This window comes from Pundamilia nyererei, unplaced genomic scaffold (assembly GCF_000239375.1).
Source record: "Pundamilia nyererei isolate P.nyererei 1_Seehausen unplaced genomic scaffold, PunNye1.0 scaffold00449, whole genome shotgun sequence".
NCBI classification, from domain to species: domain Eukaryota; kingdom Metazoa; phylum Chordata; class Actinopteri; order Cichliformes; family Cichlidae; genus Pundamilia; species Pundamilia nyererei.
The window spans coordinates 100,973-120,417 of NW_005187850.1; the positions used below are offsets into that span (position 1 = coordinate 100,973).

At 41.4% G+C, this 19,445-nt stretch overlaps 1 protein-coding gene across 2 annotated transcripts in view; it reads right to left on the reverse strand.

The window, feature by feature from the left end:
- The window catches only part of angpt4 (angiopoietin 4), a 67,541-nt gene that overhangs the window by 6,855 nt on the left and 41,241 nt on the right, over positions 1-19,445 (reverse strand). Inside the window, exons 2-6 of one of the 2 annotated variants that reach the window (XM_005753669.2) lie at positions 6,892-7,047; positions 6,694-6,815; positions 761-845; positions 233-380; positions 35-144 (exon numbers count right to left, since the gene is read on the reverse strand). In XM_005753669.2, the coding sequence (XP_005753726.1) occupies positions 35-144; positions 233-380; positions 761-845; positions 6,694-6,815; positions 6,892-7,047 (621 nt within the window). Of the gene's footprint in view, positions 1-34; positions 148-232; positions 381-760; positions 846-6,693; positions 6,816-6,891; positions 7,048-19,445 lie in introns of both variants that reach the window. The other variant, XM_005753668.2, reaches the window with a different exon arrangement.

Here is a 19,445-nt window from a genome sequence, read left to right on the forward strand (position 1 = left end):
GCAACACTGCACATGTTTGCTGTTGAGGCGTTACCTGCACAGGTTCAGTCCTGTTGCCGATGTAGATGTGATACAGGCCGCTCACATAGTGACCGGCCTTGTAAGCATCTGCACAGTCCCTCCACATCTGGCTCCTGGGAGGCGCTGCTACATCAAAACGCCAGAAGATTGTGAGAAATATAAATGTACTGTGTGAAAAATACTACATGTGTACCTGTGTGTGTGTGTGTACCTGTAGTACTAGCCACCATGTTAAGGAGCGTGTGGACAGACTCCATCAGCTGCGTCTGTTGTCTCTGCAGGGCGGTGTTGTTGGTGCTGGCGACTCTCAGCCGCCTCTCTAAAGACTCGATGGCCGCCATCTGAGTCCTGATGACGGACTGAGCCAGAAAAAAGTTTCACTGCTGTTTAAGCATTTTCAGCTCTTTGGTTCTACATCCCCACAGACTTGAAAATGTACTTTTTTGTTCTTTACTTTGACTTTTTACTTTGAATGATTTAACAGTTTTACAGATTTTAACATTTCTTGTAATGCTTGACTTTCCCTCGCCAAGACAGCCCAGATTACAGCAGTGAAATCATCATCTACGTGCTTAAAACTCTATAATTAACATTTATCACTCAAGTTTAGAAGCTTGTGGTTTTTAAACCACTTGGGCTTACAAATATCACGTGAGGCAAAAATCCATGCTGATATTTGATTTCATAAACGTAAAAATGTTTCTGATGGTGATATATAAAATTACAAAGGTTTACTAACTTGAAGTCTATTCTTCTCCTGCCTCATGTCCTCCAGCTCTCCTCGCTGCTTAGACTCCAACATCTGAACTTTGCTCTCCAAATGACTGAAACAAAAGAAAAAAACAACTCAGCTCACAGCAGCACAGTTTTTGTTTCCGAGCTTTTTCCCATAAAGTAAATCAAAGAAACTGCAAAAATGCTTTGATTGCATAATTTACACAAATCAAAGACAAAGTAGATCTTTGTGTTTTGATGATACAACCAACAAAGTTAATAAAATGCTCTGCTGTGAGTTTTCTGACTCGTGTGTGTTATCAGCTCTATGCATGCTGTTTGCTTTTAACCAGGTTAGACTGCGGTGGCCCTAAAGTGCAAAACAAAGCAACAAAAAGAAAAACAGAAGAAAATCTCAGGAAATAAAACGAGACTTCACTTCAGACAAAAGTTTATTTTCTTTATTCTTGAATGAATAACAGTCTCAGTCATCCCGTCAGACTAGGCACCCTCAGGAGCATCAGAGGACGAGAGTAATGGTGACGTTTTAATAGTTTTATCAAGAGTCATGTTGAACTGTGGTGATGGAGGGTTTTGGGTGAAGCACAGGCTGAAAATCCTAACTGGGTTTGCTTATGCAGTCCATCACTTCATGCTTCTCATTCTGCTCCTCTGCTATATTTTTTCTTATACGTTGCACTTAGATTTAAATTTTTCATATCTGGAAATGTGAATACAAAGGCTTTCTGTTATAAACTCTGCTGTCACACTATTTTTTGTTGTACTAAGGAAAAATGAGACTCAGTAATGTCATCACAACAGAAATAAGAAGCTTCCTTAAACATAAGAGATGCTGGTGTCCTTCGCTGCACGCGGTTTCGCAGTTTGCCTCACAGTTCAGATGTGAGTCAGTAATTGTTCTGTGATATTTGCAAGATCGCACAAATTCCACTGTCTGTATGAGTCTTTTAAAACCTGAGGACTAATATTATTTTTTGGGAGATCAAGTTTTTGTGCAGGTTGTTTTTTTCTTTCTTTTTCAGATGCAAAGAGAAAAGCTGCCTTTCTAGTGCTGCAGGCCTGGTGTTACACAAACACTTGTAAAGAAATAATGGAAAGGGCCCAGGAGATTCCACACTTACAAAACCAAAATGTAAACTAGAAGGGTTCTGGAACAGCTCACTTTATTCAGTCACGATTTCTACCCTTGTAATAGCTTTACACGCATGCAAACAAGCAGCATAGGACAGAGGAAGAAATCAAGGCTTTCCTGAGAAATCCTAATTACATCCAAGTGAAGAGCAGGAGCAGCAAAATCTTGATAAAAACATTAAGGTGGTCTGAAAGACTATATTCTATTCTGTTTTTGATGGAGCGGAGATTTTACCTCCCGAATTACTCCGTCTCATTAGCGAAGCTGCAGCAGCGAAATAAAGATTAATATTGCGACCATCATTTCTGGCGCCAGATCAGACTACAGTTCTCGTTATCTGTGCAGCTGAACCAGCAGTAGAGCTGCTGAAAATAGACTCCAGCCCACAGTTGGGTCAACAAAGTATGAGCCAAATGAATGAAACCCGATGAAGGAGTGGCAGGAGTTTCAGAGGGGAACGTGGGACACTCGAAGTGGCTGAACTTCTAGTTCAAACTCGCTAAGAGTGCGTTGGTCTGCAGGAGTCCAGTGGAAAAACGTTATCTTCTTTTAAATGTTTCTACAAATAAGCTCCATCTAAGTGACTTATGTGGTGAAAATATGCTGAATACACACTAACTGCTGGCAGCCATTATCAGAACACTTCTTTTAAATAAAGTATTAAATAGCTGATGAGGAAGACTCAGACTTTGAAGGGTCAAAGTTTCTCCATGTGGATCCAACACCCATGCTCATGGCCTTACACTGTACATTAGTGTTGATCACGGCTGTTGGTTCCACCAAAGCCACCAAACAGCCAGGCAATAAAAATCCAACTGACCACTTCTCACTTCTGTCTTGATAAACACCTTTCTGGTGGCACTATGGGCTCAATCACTGCGTTGCAAGTCTTCATTTTGCAAACGATGGTCCCAGTTAGTGTGGAGAAGGACGGGACACACTTTGTGATTGACAGACTGCATCCATGTGATCATGCAGTGGAGGGGTGGGCAACTCCAGGCCTCGAGTGCCGGTGTCCTCCAGATTTTAGATCTCACCCTGGGTCAACACACCTGAATCAAATGATTAGTTCATTCCCAGGCCTCTGGAGAACGGCAAGACATGTTGAGGTGGTGATTCAGCAATTTGAATCAGCTGTGTTGGATCAAGGATACATCTAAAACCTGCAGGACACCGGCCCTCGAGGCCTGGAGTTGCCCACCCCTGATGTAGTGTCTTTGTCAGATCCACGCCTCACTCATAACATCTGTTTTTTTAACAAAACACTCAGCTAAATGCTCCACAATAAGATTTCGTGTCTTTACCGTCAGAGATTAGCGTGTTAGCATGCTAAGTAGCCAACCATACAGTCTCTTGAGGCTGATTCAAAGGACCATTAATTCTGCAGTTTTTTAGATTTTAAGATTAAAAATTTGACACATAATGTCATTTAACATTGTTAATAATCTCTGTCTCTCTTCCACAGCATGTCTTTATCCTGTCTTCCTTCTCTCACCCCAACCAATCACAGCAGATGGCCCCGCCCCTCCCTGAGCCTGGTTCTGCCGGAAGTTTCTTCCTGTTAAAAGGGAGTTTTTCCTTCCCACTGTCGCCAAAGTGGTATTTCATAGGGAGTCATATGATTGTTGGGTTTTTCTCTGTGTATTATTGGAGAGTCGACCTTACAATATGAAGCGCCTTGAGGCGACTGCTGCTGTGATTGGCACTGTATAAATAAAATAGAATAGAATTGAATTTAGTATACAGTAGTATACAGTAAACACTTATTCCTTACACACTTTCTACATAAATAAGTAAACTGATATCAAGAGGATTTAGGCTTCAATACTCTGCTGTAGTTCTGTAATATGTGAATATGAATCTTACAACCACACGTCCACTTTCTGAGAGGTGTAGCTGACATAAGTCAGACCTGAACCACCATCATGCTGTATCATGCAGCTCGTTTACAGCGATGACTGATGTTATTCTACATTAGCAGGTGAGACTTTGGTCACATTAGGAGCTGAAACACGCTATCAGCTTCTGCTTCTGATCACTTCAACATGCTGACCCGCACATGAACGGGGAAACGCTAATGTGGTGTGGACTGATGGGGAGCCACTGATCGCTGTGGTTTGTGCAGCATGAGTGAAGTGGTGTTTGTGAATGTGTGTGTTAAAATGTGTGTGCAAAGTTTATGTACTCTTGTAGATTCAGACAGCTGTTTTACTGAGGTCTCAAAAGTATGCGAGCCAAAAATGTATTGTGTGGGTGTTTATGGTTTCAGGATTTCTAGAAGTCTCTACTCCTAGAAATCAGGAGCAATCGGGCACAAAAGACACAAAGACGTCAGTTTTGTTGACACAAACTTAGACACGGTTGCTAATAATGTGTTCAGTGATGCAATCTACTTTGGCTTCAGTTTGAAGATGAAGCTGGATAAAGTCCAACTTGGGACTTTAACAGATTTCAGATCTGTATCATGTCATCTGACATGTTCTCAGCTCTTCTTTGATTGCATTGTCAGACTGGTTTGGTTGCCCATTTTCTGTATCTGGACCAAACATGACACCTACATTTGTTTAGAAAGGTCTCATCGCCTTATTTCCTTCATACATGTCAAAGTAAAATCCACATGAAAGCCAGGACGATGGGCTCCCAGCAGAACATCTCACGATAACGAGATGATCAATGTTACTGATTTGTTATCGACTTCTTTGTGCTTTTGATGTTGTGGCTGATCATCAGCGAATGCTCCGCTTGCACCACAGTCTCACACACCCGCACTCTGTTTGTCTGTTACTGTAAACATGCTCGATAATTGCTCTGCATGTTTTACTGCACAGTGCACGGTCCAAGTTCACCTCACAATGAAAAATGACAAAAATATTGTGTCTCCAAATATTTCTGCGTCTTGCAGTAACAGCTGAGGACATATTTACGTCGCTGCGATGATTTGCTTGTATTTCAGATGTTGTCACCGATAAGCTGCTCGTCTTTTTTCCTGTCAGGCTGCAACAGAATATGTTTTAGATGTTGATCTGTCTCAGGGGAAATCTCAGAAATATGCCACTATTAAAGAGGCTGATCATGGACGCACGCTGTTGAAGAAGCAACATTTTGACATCATGTCTAGAAGCAGATCCAATATGTAGCAGGAATGCTAAATCTGTCAGCTACCTGCAAAAACTAATGTATATAAGCCTTCTCCAGTCTTTTTTTTTCTTCTCGCTGTCGTGTCCGGCAGTGTAGCAATCAGAACTGTTTTCTGAATGCCAAACAGATTTACTTTCACAAGTGGAGCATTACGGCATTTGTTATAATGGTGCACTTGACAGTCACATTTTATTAGAATTTTATTGGTATTTTTTTATTTTGGATCATTACAACCATAACGGACAAGACCAGGGGGAGGGAAAAGAAAAAGAAAGAAAGACCCAGCAAGCACAGTGCAGGAGCCCACGGGGGGCTGCAGCACCGAGCACACAAAGCCTGATCCAACGACATCATCTGAACATGAAAAAATAAATACTTGACTTCCAAATACATAAAACTGCAAACAGGTGAATATACAGTGCTTATATATACAGTGCTTATTAAATGTATTAGACCACCTGTAATAAATACAAGAACACACAATGTGTTTGAAGTCTGTCAAAACCTCTACTAACTATACTAAGAAAATAACAAAATAAATCCACCTTTTTACCCAAACTTGTCATAAAACAAGTAAAACCTTCAGTCAGAATATTTTTGTTTGTTTGATTTCAGGAACACTTGAAACAAAGATTTACACCCAAAATACTGACTTTTGCTTTTAAAAAATTTACATTTTTATATGTAATTTATAACAGAAGTAGAATGTAAAATATAAAATTTAATGTAATCTGATAAAATTAGATTTACTTGATTGGTATACATTCAGTTTACAGCAAACCTATTTTTTCTTAATGATCATTTTCATAAATGAACATTTGATTCGATATATTTCAGCTACATTTTCATTAAAAAATGGCTTTATTTTTATGAGGGCAACGAAAAATGTATTAATAGCTTCTAGAAAAGCTCATCAGTCATACACATATTATCCAATCAGTTTCATTATGTTTTGACAAAATATAACATTGGGATCCTGATGAGGTCATAGTATATAAAAGATAAACATAGTCTCCAGTTCTGAGAGTAAAGTCAGCGCTGAAGTGCCTCAAACCCAGATTCATTTCTCTGACGCCAAAAGAAGTCTAGTTTTATAAAAGTGCATGGGAAAACTACCCTCAGGCTAACCTGATCTATGACCTCAGTGACTTTATAGGGTCAGCTGCTAGCTGGAGTCTTAATGAATACAATATGATGTTCCTTTTGCAAGCTGTGCTCTTTATTAGTGTTAGAAAGGAGGTTATATGAGGTTCGGGTACTTTGCGACATGTCTCTGTCGTAGAAGCGTATGATGTCAGTCTCACATGATCACTTGGCTGCTTTTAAAGGTTGTGATGTGCTAACTTCACTATTGCCGAGTTGTTCTTCTACAGAAAAAAGAAATCCTGCCTCACTCCAAGAGGCTTCAATCCCTTCCTGTATTATTCTAGTTTCTTAACTAGTTTTGTTAACCGAGGTTTTATTAACTCGATTAACTCACAGCAGATGTTTTTGTTAATCAAATGTCCCCCAAAGGCCAATTCTGAGTCAGGACAAACCCTGTACAAGCATTCGATTGTAGAAAAAGTAGTCCTTTTAGCCGTTGTCTTTACTCAGAGTGATTTTAAATTGGTTTTATGATTAATTTCCACCTACGCAGACGCTGACAGAACAAAACCATTTCCCACCTGTTCTTATCTCGCAGCCGGCTGATCTCTGAAGTTTGCAGTAACAGTTCCTTTTCCAGCTTGTTGGTGGACAGAGAATTCTCCAGAAGCTTTATCTCTATCTGAGATGTGTGGTTTAGGACCTGATGAGAAACAAAAACAGAGAATAAACTCACAAAAGTCTGTTTTCAGATGACAGGTTCACTGGCAGCTCCTTACCTTTGCTTCGACCACATGGAGCTTGCGTGTCTGCTCTGCTGTGTGCGTGAGCAGGTTCGTGCCGATTTCCAGCATCGTGGCCGTTTGGTTGTGAACGACATGCGACTGCATGTTGGCAACGTCACGCCTGTTGTTCTTCTGAAGGAAGTTCTCCAACTGCACTCAACGAAAGGGAAACACAAGGTGTCAGAGTCAGTTATATGAGAGGAAGATGAGAAGTAAAACAAGAGACACAAAGAAATCCATCCAGTGCACATCCAGTCATCACAGCGGAGTCATCCACCCAGAATCAAACAGACTGACTTCAAACTAAACGATTTTAATGACAACAGAGATCCCTTCAAGAATGAGGTGTGTTATAGTACAGCTGACCCTAGAGCAGTGGTGTCCAAACCCAGGCCTCGAGAGCCGGTGTCCTGCAGGTTTTAGATGTGTCCTTGATCCATCACAGCTGATTTAAATGTCTAAATGACCTCCTCAACATATCAAGTTCTCCAGAGGCCTGGTAATGAACTAATCATTTGATTCAGGTGTGTAGGGTGAGATCTAAAACCTGCAGGACACCGGCCCTCGAGGCCTGGAGTTGGCCAAGCCTGCCCTGGAGTAACTTGTAGCATCTAAAATGAGTCTCTCAGAACCAAGACGACACTGAGCATCAAGATGAAAAGCCTCTGCTCTCTAAAAAGATCACTGGTGCCTTTCTGCAGTTTGCTGAAGTCATGTGAACAAGGCTGAACAATGTTTTGTGTTTAAATTAGATTAAAAGTTTCTGATTTGGAATGAGAAGTGTTTGGAGGAAAAACACAGCATTCCAACATAAAACTGCATCCCACCAATAAAACACGGAGCTGTTAGTTGGATGCATTAAAACAAGCTTCTTGGCCAGAAACATGAGATCAGTGAGCCCAAACTCGGGAGCATAAGATAACTCTTTATTGCACAGTCATACTTCGTACAATAGTACAGTGAAATTAGAATATTGTGGATCATACAGCAAGAGAACAACATGTCCTCTATCCTGCACGCTCTATAAACCCCTACCCTCCAACCACAAACCCTTCCAGTATTTCAAGTTTGTAGTGGTAATCAGCATGCTAACAGCTTTAAGAAAAACAGCACACAGTATTCAAGCCAGTGACTCAGGACTGAGGCTGAAACCCTGTAGGATGAGCCAACCCAATGAGGAACCAATGTTCAACCCACAGGATCCAGAGCAGCTGAAATATTGCAAATTTCTGCATAAATATGAACGCAGCACCATCAGATTTTAGTCCTAGACGTCCTAGAAAAAGACAAACCAACTAATGAAAGGAAATTAAAACATTGGACTTTTTGTTTATTTAAGAAAAGGATCCGATATTATTATTATCTGTGAGGGTAACAGTTTAAGAGCCTTTGTTTTTATTACTTGGCGTGATCCACTTTTAGTCCTTTATAATGCCCAGAAAACATTCACGATGTTGGCGAGTGTCCTCCCATAAATGCTTCACTTTTGTCTTTTCACAACATTTCTGCTGGATTAAAGACTTTAACTTGGACTTAGTCGTGGACGACTTGTTCATTTTTGCTGTTGATTTGCTCTTCGGGGACACTGATGGGGAAACTGCCATTTTTGGTGTTATCCCAGTATACTATTCAGTATTTGCTGAGTGTCTGTCTCAGCTACAACCACTGGGATTCATCATCTGGAACCCACGAGTGTTCATACAGGTGCAGGGCAATGCATGGGTAAAAAGACACAGAGCCAATAAAACAGAAAAGACGAGTATGTGATGAAAAGCTAATGAGTAAGTTTGACGTCACGGCTAAAATAAAATGACTTGTGCTGAGTCTTTCCACAGTTCAGCAGTGAGTTGTTTTATTCTGGAAAGCCACCCACTCAGTGTATCAAGTTCACCAAATCAAACATGTTAATAAAACATGTCAGGGGGTCTGGTATATAAAGACGCAGGACTCTCCATCTCTGGGAATATCAACCCATGCCAGCTCGCACTGCCATGCTGTAATCTTCAACCCCGACAAATAAATAATCTATCCATCCAGCCATCCATTCGTGCCTCAGTCTCCACGTCCTCAGGATGTCAGTGCCACTGAGAAGAAGGAGTTGATAAATATACCGCTGGACCAACAAACAGATTGGTCCCAGTGGGACGGCCAGTAACCAGCGGAGCAAAGTTCAGGCCAGAGTGCCCAGAGCACATTTGGCTCTGGTGTAGATCACTTTTCTTGCAGGGGTCTCGTTGCAAAACCTAATTTGTTATTCCCAATAGTGACATTTTTCAAAGGTTTAACTAGTGTTTAAAGTTAGTTGTGGTTTGGCATCATTGTTTCTTTTGTGTTTCATTATCACATTTTTGCACAGATATTTTTAAAAAACGTGTTTGGAGAGAAAACAGATTTACTTTGCCTAAACTGAAAATCAGCTTGATGCTCCGTCTTGAAAAGCACATGAATGTCTGTATTTCCCTAAAAAATCAAGAAATGAATCGCAGGGATAATCCCATGTGCTCAAGTCAATACATCAGCATACATGAGCATCGTGTGCAGGTGATTGGGTCGAGCACATGGACAAAATCTATGAACATGGGTTTAAGCAATGCCAGGATTTCAAGAAATGATTAAAAAAACATGAACCCTGATCAAAATTAGACTTTAGATCAAACTAAATTAACTAGTTTTTGATATAATGATAAACAAATGCCAACAAAAGACAAGTTGGAGACACCAGTTCCATTGGCTAAAGTACTATTAATCTTAAAATGAGACCAGTATCACCAGGCAGAGCATGGATAGGACTGTAGTGTAAGTGATTACATTTCCTTAAAGACTTTCCTGAAATCAGTTTAATGTAATTTATTTAAGTATTTGTGCTATTTTCTTCATCTGTTCCACAGTATTTCATAAATATTGCACTCCATGCTGTTTATCTTAAAGCTTTAGTTACCTATTATCAGACCTTTTGTATCATCATTTTAATATTTGCATCACCCCTTTTCATTAAAACATGTGTATGCATGCATGACAAATATTATGATTTCCTATGGATCCCTCCCCACCTTTGATAACCCAGACTATGCCCCTGATTATGTGTCAATAATAAATTTTCTTTCATTTTAAATACTCTCCATAATGGAAAATTGTTCCTTCCTGATGCTGCCAACGAGTTCATGTGTAAAAAGTGCTTCAGACTCTGGCTTTAACTCACTTGTTATGACTGCTAAACACTGACAGGTGATTCATTTTTAATAAGTACCACCTGATTTTCAGCAATGTTTTCATGCTTTTATTCCCATCAGCTGCCGATGTTATCCTGGTTGATTGACCTTATCATGTTCATCATTCTTCACGCATGCTGACGCCACTATTACTCATTTTCACTAACCAATTAAAGTGATTCCAGTGCTATTATGTTTAGTCTGCTTCAATTCGGATTCAGATTGAACAAGCATCGCTCTGTTCAATCAGAAAATGATTTTACAAGTGGGGAGATGCCTATCGGAGCGGTCACAAATTCGAATGGCCTTTCTTAGGGACTTTAGTGTGAGCGAGTAAATCGAGCTAACCTGGACTAAAGAGAGAGGGGAAAAATCTGATGCTTTGTCTCAGCGAGAACTTAATCAAATAATCAGCAAAGGAGAAAATAGCTGGAACGAGCCGGTTCATTTCTCCCTCCTGCTCTGCTTCCTGAGATGCCGTGCAGATAAAAGTTTGATGAAAGCCAAAACCTCCACCTGGCTGCTGCGCAGTCCAACCAGCAGAGCCAGAGAGGCCGAAACAGACACAGTATGGACAGAAATATGCGGCTTATGTGTGAGAGCGCGACTAAATACTCTTGAGATTTAAAATTAGTTCTTGGTTTTGTTCAGTCCCCAGAGACAGAGCATGCTGACTTCCTGTGTGAGGATACAACCACACGCAAAATAGTACTTCCTTTTAAGACTCACAAAACCTGGCATATATTTATAAAAACAGTCACACACACAAACACAATTAGCTCTGCGCTCACAATTGCACACTACACAAGCAGAGCCTGACCAGCGAGCCCTGGGATTACGCACACAACCCCACGTATGGAGGGCTGGTTTCTAAGACGCTAACTCAAACCACATGTTGGCTTTGCTGTGATCTGGCCCTCTGGGTGACTTCACAGGGGACAGAGGGGAGAAGAGTGGGTGGGGGGCGCTGGGGTGGGGTCGCCAAACAGCCTCGATTACACTGAAGCACAGGCAAGTAGCACCGATAGCGATCTGGGGTAACAAGTGCACCGTGCGTCGCTGGAGTGTGTCGGGGTCTGAGTTGGCAGCTGAGGATGCGAAGGTGCGCTGAGGGACTGAAACATGGCTGCCGCCGCCCCTCTGCTCAAACAGCTAAAATCAGCTCTGTGTTTATCTTTAGTGCCGAGTAAGGAAGCAGTGTGACGTTTGAGTGCAGTGAAATGTGAAGTTTGGAGGTCAGCTCGCCATCAAAAACGAGGGTTTAAGTCCTGTTTCTCAACAGTTCCTTTCCCCATGACCACAATCGTTTTAAGCTTGAGTGATTCACCTAATAACCCCGAAAAAACTTCTGTTAAGCAAATATTTGACATTGAATGATTGCTTGCATGTCCAGTCAAGGCGTTTAGTTGACATCGCCCGCTGGTTTCTGTTTATAAGGAGGAAGATTTTCTTTGCAAAGCAGAATTTTTGTTTGAGGTCACGGATGGAAAGCTGTGCTGACCAGCCTGAAAGCTAAATAAGACTGCAGGTGCCAGTGGGTCGCAAAATGACGATATTACCAAGTGTAAATGTGGAAATATTACCAGCATGTGAGCACAGAAATTCACGAGTACAGGAAAAGATGAAAAGTTTTCTATAGAAGTGACTGTAAACCCTGTGCAAACATAGACACACACACACAAAAAGCAACAGAAGACATTTAGATATTTAACTTTAGTGTTTGTTTGTCATCCACGACTGCAGCGCAGATGGCTCTTCTAATTCAGACCTTCCCAGCTATTAGCCTACATAATGATATATTTTGACTTGGACAAACATGCTGAGTTCGATCCAGCTGAACAGGAGATAAGAAAGGCACACTTGCAGATCGTGTTATATTATTGCAGCGTGCCTGTAAGTATTAGAGCGGCCAGATGTTTTGGCTGAAAATCAGAACTTTATAAACCGGCAGAACGAGCCAACAGCCTCAGGCTTCATTTCTGAGCACTGCTGCACTGTAGGCAAATATATCTGCCTGCGTGGTACCCGACCTTTGCTCTCTCCTCTTTTTGTGCACTCGCCAACTTTTGTTCTTTCCCCTCTGTGCTCTCTGTGCATGCCTCATGCATGAACTTGACTCCAGGGTCTCATGTGCAGAGGATCATAATCAGGATACTTCATCACTTTTTGTTTAGATAACTGCATAACATTTATAAATTTAAATAAACTCTCTTTATTTGTGAAGATCTGTGCAGTGATGAGCTGCTGAGTGAAGTTTTTTCAGTGGTTGTGCCTGAGGTGTGACACCTGCTAATGCTGGTCTTTCTGATACAGACAGGAATCCCTAAAGGTAGTCTGGACAGAATTTCATTTCCTTATGAAGCTCCACAGTGTCGGGACACAACGCAAATAAGCACAAAAAAATCAGATTAGGCTTAGTGGGGGGCAAAGCAAAGAATTTAAAAATATAGTTACATGACAAAGTTAAAAACCGTAATTGCTGTTAAGAGGAAACCAAGTTTTTCCTGCACGTGCGGCAAAAGTTGACAGTTTAACAGCAATATTCAACCTGAGATTAAAAACACAATTTATGGACCATATTTGCGTTACCTCCAAGCCTTCAGCATGAAAGCCATCAACGCAAAGAGACATTTGGTCAAGATAGCTCTATTCAATGTGTTTCGTTGCCTTTCCAGAACCTCGCACCATCAAACAACTGAATACTATAAAATCTGATAAATATTCTTATTTAGTCACTAAAAGTAAAACAGAACAGCCAGTCAGGATCTTCTGCAGACCTCTGAGGTAGCTGCAATATAAACTATTCAAATACTTCTACTTTGCACTACGACATTGTAGAAGTTTTATTTTTACACAAATGCACATGTGAAAATGATGTGACAGTAATAATAACATACTTTCCAATTTAAGAGGTCACTGTCAGTCCATACTGTGCCTGAGAACATCCGACCCATAAAGACGAACACTTCCAACATGAGCTTCCCAAACAAAGAGCCCGATGCTTCCTTAACAACAGCTGCTTCCCACAAGCTCAACGGAAAATTGCTGCTGTTCAATAATTAATAAATATATAATGTGTATGAGAGGACAGCGAGGAGCACATGAGAGGACACACGCATGTCACTGCTTCCCAAAGCAGCCACATTTAAACCAAAAAAACCTTAAAACATCTCATCAAACTCTGCAAGAGGGTTTGTGTGTTTGTGTGAATGTGTGTATGTGTGTGTGTGTGTGTATGTGTGTGTGTGTGTTTAGACATCGTTGTGAGGACAGAAAATTGGCATGCTACTATACAGTCACTTATTGGGACCATGATCAGGTCCACACGAGTTTGAAGGCATTTTTGAGACTCAAAATGTGGTTTCAGGGTTCAGGCACTCATTTTTGATGGTTGGGGTGTGTGTGTGTGTGTGTGTGTGTGTGTGTGTGTGTGTGTGTGTGTGTGTGTGTGTGTGTGTGTGAAGGAAGAGAGTAGCTAAGACGGTCCTTTAATAGAGTGAATGACCAACGGGGAGTCAAAGACACAAACTGAAGTGTACTTTTGACCAATATTGTACAGTAATGAACATGACATAAATAAATCCACACATACCTTCATTTTAAGTTTAAGGTAAAACTCTCTAATATATCACAAAAAAGCTAAAAGTTTCTAAAGTAACTTTCTTCTTGCCCACAGATGTGTGATGTTGTTACTCAGCAGCCTGAACTGGACTAAAATAAGATATGACATAATGTTGAAACAATATAATAATGATTAAATAATTTGATGTTAATTCAATAATATGCATTATCCATATGGTATAAAATAATAATATTGATATGAATTTAAATGAGAAAAATGTCAAATATGGATTCCCGTGTCTGCGTGGGATTCGTCCGGGTTCTCCGTTCTGCCTCCCACAGTCCAAAGACACGTGTGTTAGGTTATCTGGAGATTTTACATTGTAAATTGAGTGTAATTGGTCTGTGCTGGTCTTTCTGATGTACTGGTGACCATGATGACCCCACCTCTCACTCTAACAGCCCCTCATAACCCTGAAGTAGATAAGAAAACTGATGAATAGATGGAAATTATTCCAGGAAATAATAAAATAATGCATTCTTTTATTTACTTTATATTTATTCAGTTTGGCATCTTTTAATTTTTTCACATGCACCTCTTTTCCTTTTCTTTCTTGTAGCTCAGTCTGAGGTTGCAGTTGTCATGTTTTATTATTCTCTCGCTGTATTTCTCATTTACACCACCCATGTGTCAGTCAGCTCATGTACCCAGACTGGAAACTGCTTTCAGTCAGCTCCTATTACTTTTAAATGTGCGATATAAATAACAGACTTGACTTTACTGTACGTGGACCCCTGGTGATTATTGCTGTCACCCCCTAAAGGCACATTTTGAGTCGTGTTCTTGTAAAAGCGGAGCTGTGAAAGCTACCACACGATGAAACCTTCAGACTCACTACATGCCTCATTAATGTGTTTTCCATTGAATTCATATGCCCCGTGTGTCCCACTAACCACACGCACTTTAAGGCATTCCCGTCTTCCTGTCAGTTGCTAATCATCTGTAAGTGCTGTCGTGTTTTTTCACCTGTCCGAAGCTGTAAAAACCACAACGTGCTGTTTTCATTCCCCACGCCTCATATGTTCCATCTTTAGCACATCTCCTGACAGGTGCTTTCAAAAACACCAGAGCAGCAAGAAGATGCTTTGCACATGGTCCTCTAAGGGAATATACAATAACACCCTCACGATTACAGGAGTGGTAGGTTATAAAGTGTGACTTTTACAATTGGACTTAATAATTTGAAGAGCCCCTTAACATGAAGTTGTAACTTCACCACGTCCCTGACACAAATTTAAAAATACATCTGACCCCTGATTTGAATCTTGCGGTTCATCCAGACTTCACAGACCAGTTCATTGCTCCACTTTCATCCCTGCACCTACACTTCCTGATAACAGCTCCTGACCTTTATACGCCAATACTTCACTTCAGGTCTCCACATTCACATTCTACACTGACACGAAAGCAAAATAAAAAAAAAACATAAAAATGTTTTAAAATGTCTGCAAACCTCCACCTACTTCATTTAGGACATCTTCTTCATCCCTAAGAGCCTTTTTGGTATTTGCTGTTGGTCCCTGGGAGATAACGGTCCTCTTTTTGAGACTGAAAAGGTCTGTGTTAGGAAGACGGAGGAATGAGGGTGGTTCACAGGTTTTTCAACCAGGCTGCCTTAGTCCTGTTTGCAACAATAACTTTGTATGCTGCAAAACAAACCACCACCAAAGGACATCTGAGGATAAAAAGACAACGAGCAAGAACACGCCTCTGATGTGTCACATCTGAGGAACTTGTCTTTAAACAAAACAAATGAGTCTGAGTTTGGAATCATGTAGTTCACCAGCTGAACTCATTTTTAGGTTCAACAGTGTTTTTAGTAGACAAAGGTGAAGGAATTAGACATGAATTGAGCTCCAGTTTGGGAAAAAGCCTCGGATGGGCCTGACACAGCCCCATGTACTAATGAGAAGTGAAGAAGTGAAATGATTGAAAAAGGGGAGGAAGGGTGGGGCATGAAAACAAGAAGCTTGTAGAACTGGGGGAACTGGTGTATGTGAATGTCATGTGTTTGGGGTGCTTATCGTTGTTACTGGGTGCATTCAGGTCTTTATTACTGTATTTCTGACACGTATTGTGCTCACTGGCATTCCAGCTAGAATAATTTAGTTAATGATGATTCCCATGAGTGACGCTCATGCAGGCGCTGGATGGGACAGCTTGGGGGTCCTGTGTGTTTTAGTGCACAGACAGCCTGCAGAGTGCAGCCACGCTGAACCAAAGTGCTTGTGTTTGTGTATTTGCAGAGCAAATGAACAAGTAAAGAGAAACGATTCCAATCTCATGCACGCCTGGAAGTGTCGTTTCGTCCAAGTGTGCAACATATAAATAAGAACCGGAGGTTTTGAGGCGTGGCCCCGCTCCTGCAATTCAGATACTTTATCGCCAAAAAATGAAATGATCTCTAAAATATGTCTGAGCACTCCGAGATTTCTGGCCACCTACATATCCAAGGTGGGACTCCTCATGTGCTTCAGCTTTATCTCTAGTTAAGGTCAAGATTTGTTGTGTAATCAGGTGGGATGCAAATGATGCTGTCATTTTCAAGTCAGTACTTCTGTTTGCAGACACACCTGGAAACACCAAACTATTCTGTTAATGTCTTTATAGCATCTGTATGAGTGATATCCTCGAGCATCTGAAGTGAACTTTTATCACAGGTAAAAATGAGAGATTAAGTCTAAAGGGACCTGAATACCCCGCTAATCATACTTCATAGTCCAGGCCCAGGTGACTACAGGAGGGGAAAAGGTGGATTTACAGCTAAGTTACTAAGAATTCATTCCTCTCATCCATCAGGGTCACTGTGGTTTCTTTTAAATCTGGCGTGGGCCTCACAATTGCTTTGGTACCAGGCAAAGAGTGCAATGGAAAAATCTCCAGGGGATGACAATTCACTTGAGCCCTTTTTAACAAACTGTTATGTGTTTGTGTTGACTGTCTGCAAAATTTGTCAGGCCTTCAAAAATCTCATGGAGGGAATGTATGCAAGCCACAAGTGTCTAAATGTGTTTGATGTGATTGTCAGCAGTTTTTAAATCACTCAAACTTTGTCCAACAATGTCTTTAAGCGACTCTTCTGTTGCACTGACATCTTTGTTAGAGCAGACATTTATGGATGTGCTCGACACACAGTTCATGTTCCAGCGCTCAGTTTGTAGAGAAGAAAACTGAATGAAAAACAGATGCATTTTTAACTTTCATTTTCTCTACTCAAGCCTGAGTGTCTTTTAATCCTTTTTATGGGAAGTCTAAAATTATGAAAGAGGTAGGAGTGGGAAAGTGGTGATGTGGGGCCAGATTAGTTATTTTGAATCTTGTTCCCACAGGACACCAACAGAAAGACTGCACCAGGCATGGGACAAACACAAACAGCACAGATCCTGGTGCACTGATGCCCAGTAATGGCTTTAGGCTACAGTTGGAACCATTTTCTATGCGAGGATTATTTATGCAAATGTTTTTCTTTAATGTCAAACACCCCAAAAAAGACCACTGTCATCTCATGGACCAATTTCCTACACACATATATGTTTCACCAGAAACATGTTTACAACTTTCCCCCTTCATGTTCAGCTCTTTGTGCATCTCTGACCTGCTTCCAGCTCGGCTGTGCTTCACCACGGACCTCAAAGTTGCCCAAAAACACATTCTGCGTCACACTGACTCAACATGTTCATGTTGTGAATCATCACAGGTTTAGAGCTCATGTAATTTGCTGGAAGGAACAAACCGGGGATGTGAGAGACTCTCACCACAGGCTTTTACTGCTGCATCCAATCCTGACTGCTCTACTCTACAGGAGTTCGTCCCCATGACTTTGACTTCTACAACTTCTTCTACAATTCAAGATAAAGGGTCACCATTTTGGCACAAGTTAGAGGATCCTACATGCACCAAAGATAAGCAAGAGCAAGGTGCTCAGAACAGGAGTGTTCTTAAACTAGCAGCACAGATGTCCAAGCAGATGATGAGCACCATCGTGCAGTCATGCAACAAAACAAGAATAAAGGTGTGTTCAAACCCAAGTTTTCAAAACTGCATGCAAAACTGTAAACCGTCAAATACACATCCATCCGAGCTGAAGACGTTTGCACGATGTGGTAGCATCTCAGCCGAGACTCTGAACTGTGGGTTCTTCTGAGATCAACGTTTACAAAAACATCCTGTAGTCAGCAGGCTGGTGGACAGCAGGGCTACATGGCACATCAAGGTATGTGACTCATACAAAAATGATATTTGTCAGAAGCCAGAAATGATGCCATTCACTGCGACTACAACGTTCCCGTCTGTGCTAAATTTCATGGCAGTGTTTTAGTCTGAACGGGCAGATGTCTCAATAGCCACACTTTAAATACAGCAAAAAATTCCAGCATTAGTAACTTTTCTTAGAAACAGACCACCGGTTACTTGGAATTTTTGTCATTGGAGATCAAATCGCAGCCAGGATAACTCACTGATGACTCCAGCTGCAAAACAAACACCCAGATGACAGGAATAGATAAGAAAAGATAAGATAATAAAAAAGAAAACAAAAGAAAAGCTTCCTGTTTGACACGCAGTGCATCACAGCTCTCTGTGTCTGTGTAATGAAACCCTCCACTGTGTCACTAACCTAAATATTAGAGTTTAATGACCTTTTAACTGTCTGCTGTGTGTTGCATCCACAGCACTGAAAATATGTCTGAATGCCTGCGTGTGCAAAGTGAACGAGCGAGTGGGTGCATGTAAGTAAATCCATCTACAACGTATACACACATGACCGTGCGTCTCAGTTAGCCTACCGGGTCACCGCTGCACCCCCGCAAACGAGCTACGACAAATATCTCAATCATCTCAACACAATCTGGACCAGATGGGCTAAGTCAACACAGTGATGTGTGTGCGCATGTGTGAGTGTGAAGTTGTGCAGATGTTAGTTTTTAAAGTGCGAGGAGACAGTAGAGCCTCAGCAAGCATGGCTGTGGACTCTGTAGAGGCTCCATGAAGCACAAGAATCTGCCAGGCCCGTCAGAGGGCAAAGACACAGCAGGGGGAGAAACAACGGGTTGGGAAAGAGGATTTTGCTGCTCCGCTTCGAGGCCAGAACCTGTCCTGCTGCGTGACTGTCTGGTTCATATATAAAGACAGCCCACAGGGGTTAATGCTCTGATGTAAAATAGAGGGTTTCAAAAGCAGCAGAAGAATGCAAACATAGAATATAGTTATAGTTGAGCCCAGGCTGTGATGGCTGCAGGTAAGGTGTAGGAAAATAAATGAGCGACAGCAGCTGTTATTTCCGCACTCACCGTGCTGAACATTAGCTAAACTGCACGGACAAGATGGACATCTGAGGCGCTGAAAGGCACGTCTGTAACATTACCTGCATGTCCTAATCTATTTACTATCACAACAAATAAAGTCAGTGTTTAATATTAATAACCAGTGTTGTCACCGTCAGCGTGTATGAACAGATGGTGCTGGATGGACGCCACTCGATGACGGACTTATTGCTGGATGATAGAAGGCGTGGCTGATGTTAGTTTGGTAGAGCAAGAAGAAAAGTGATTGTGGTTATGGATGTCGCAATCCTCGGTGGAGACGGCAAACAATGGTGGAAAGAGTCAGAGAGCTGATCTGTGGTCGCAGAGGTTTTGTCCTCTCAGGACAAGGGTGTCAAACATGTGGCCCAGGAGCCACAGCAGGCCCACTGAAGGGTCCAGTTTGGGCCTCTTTAA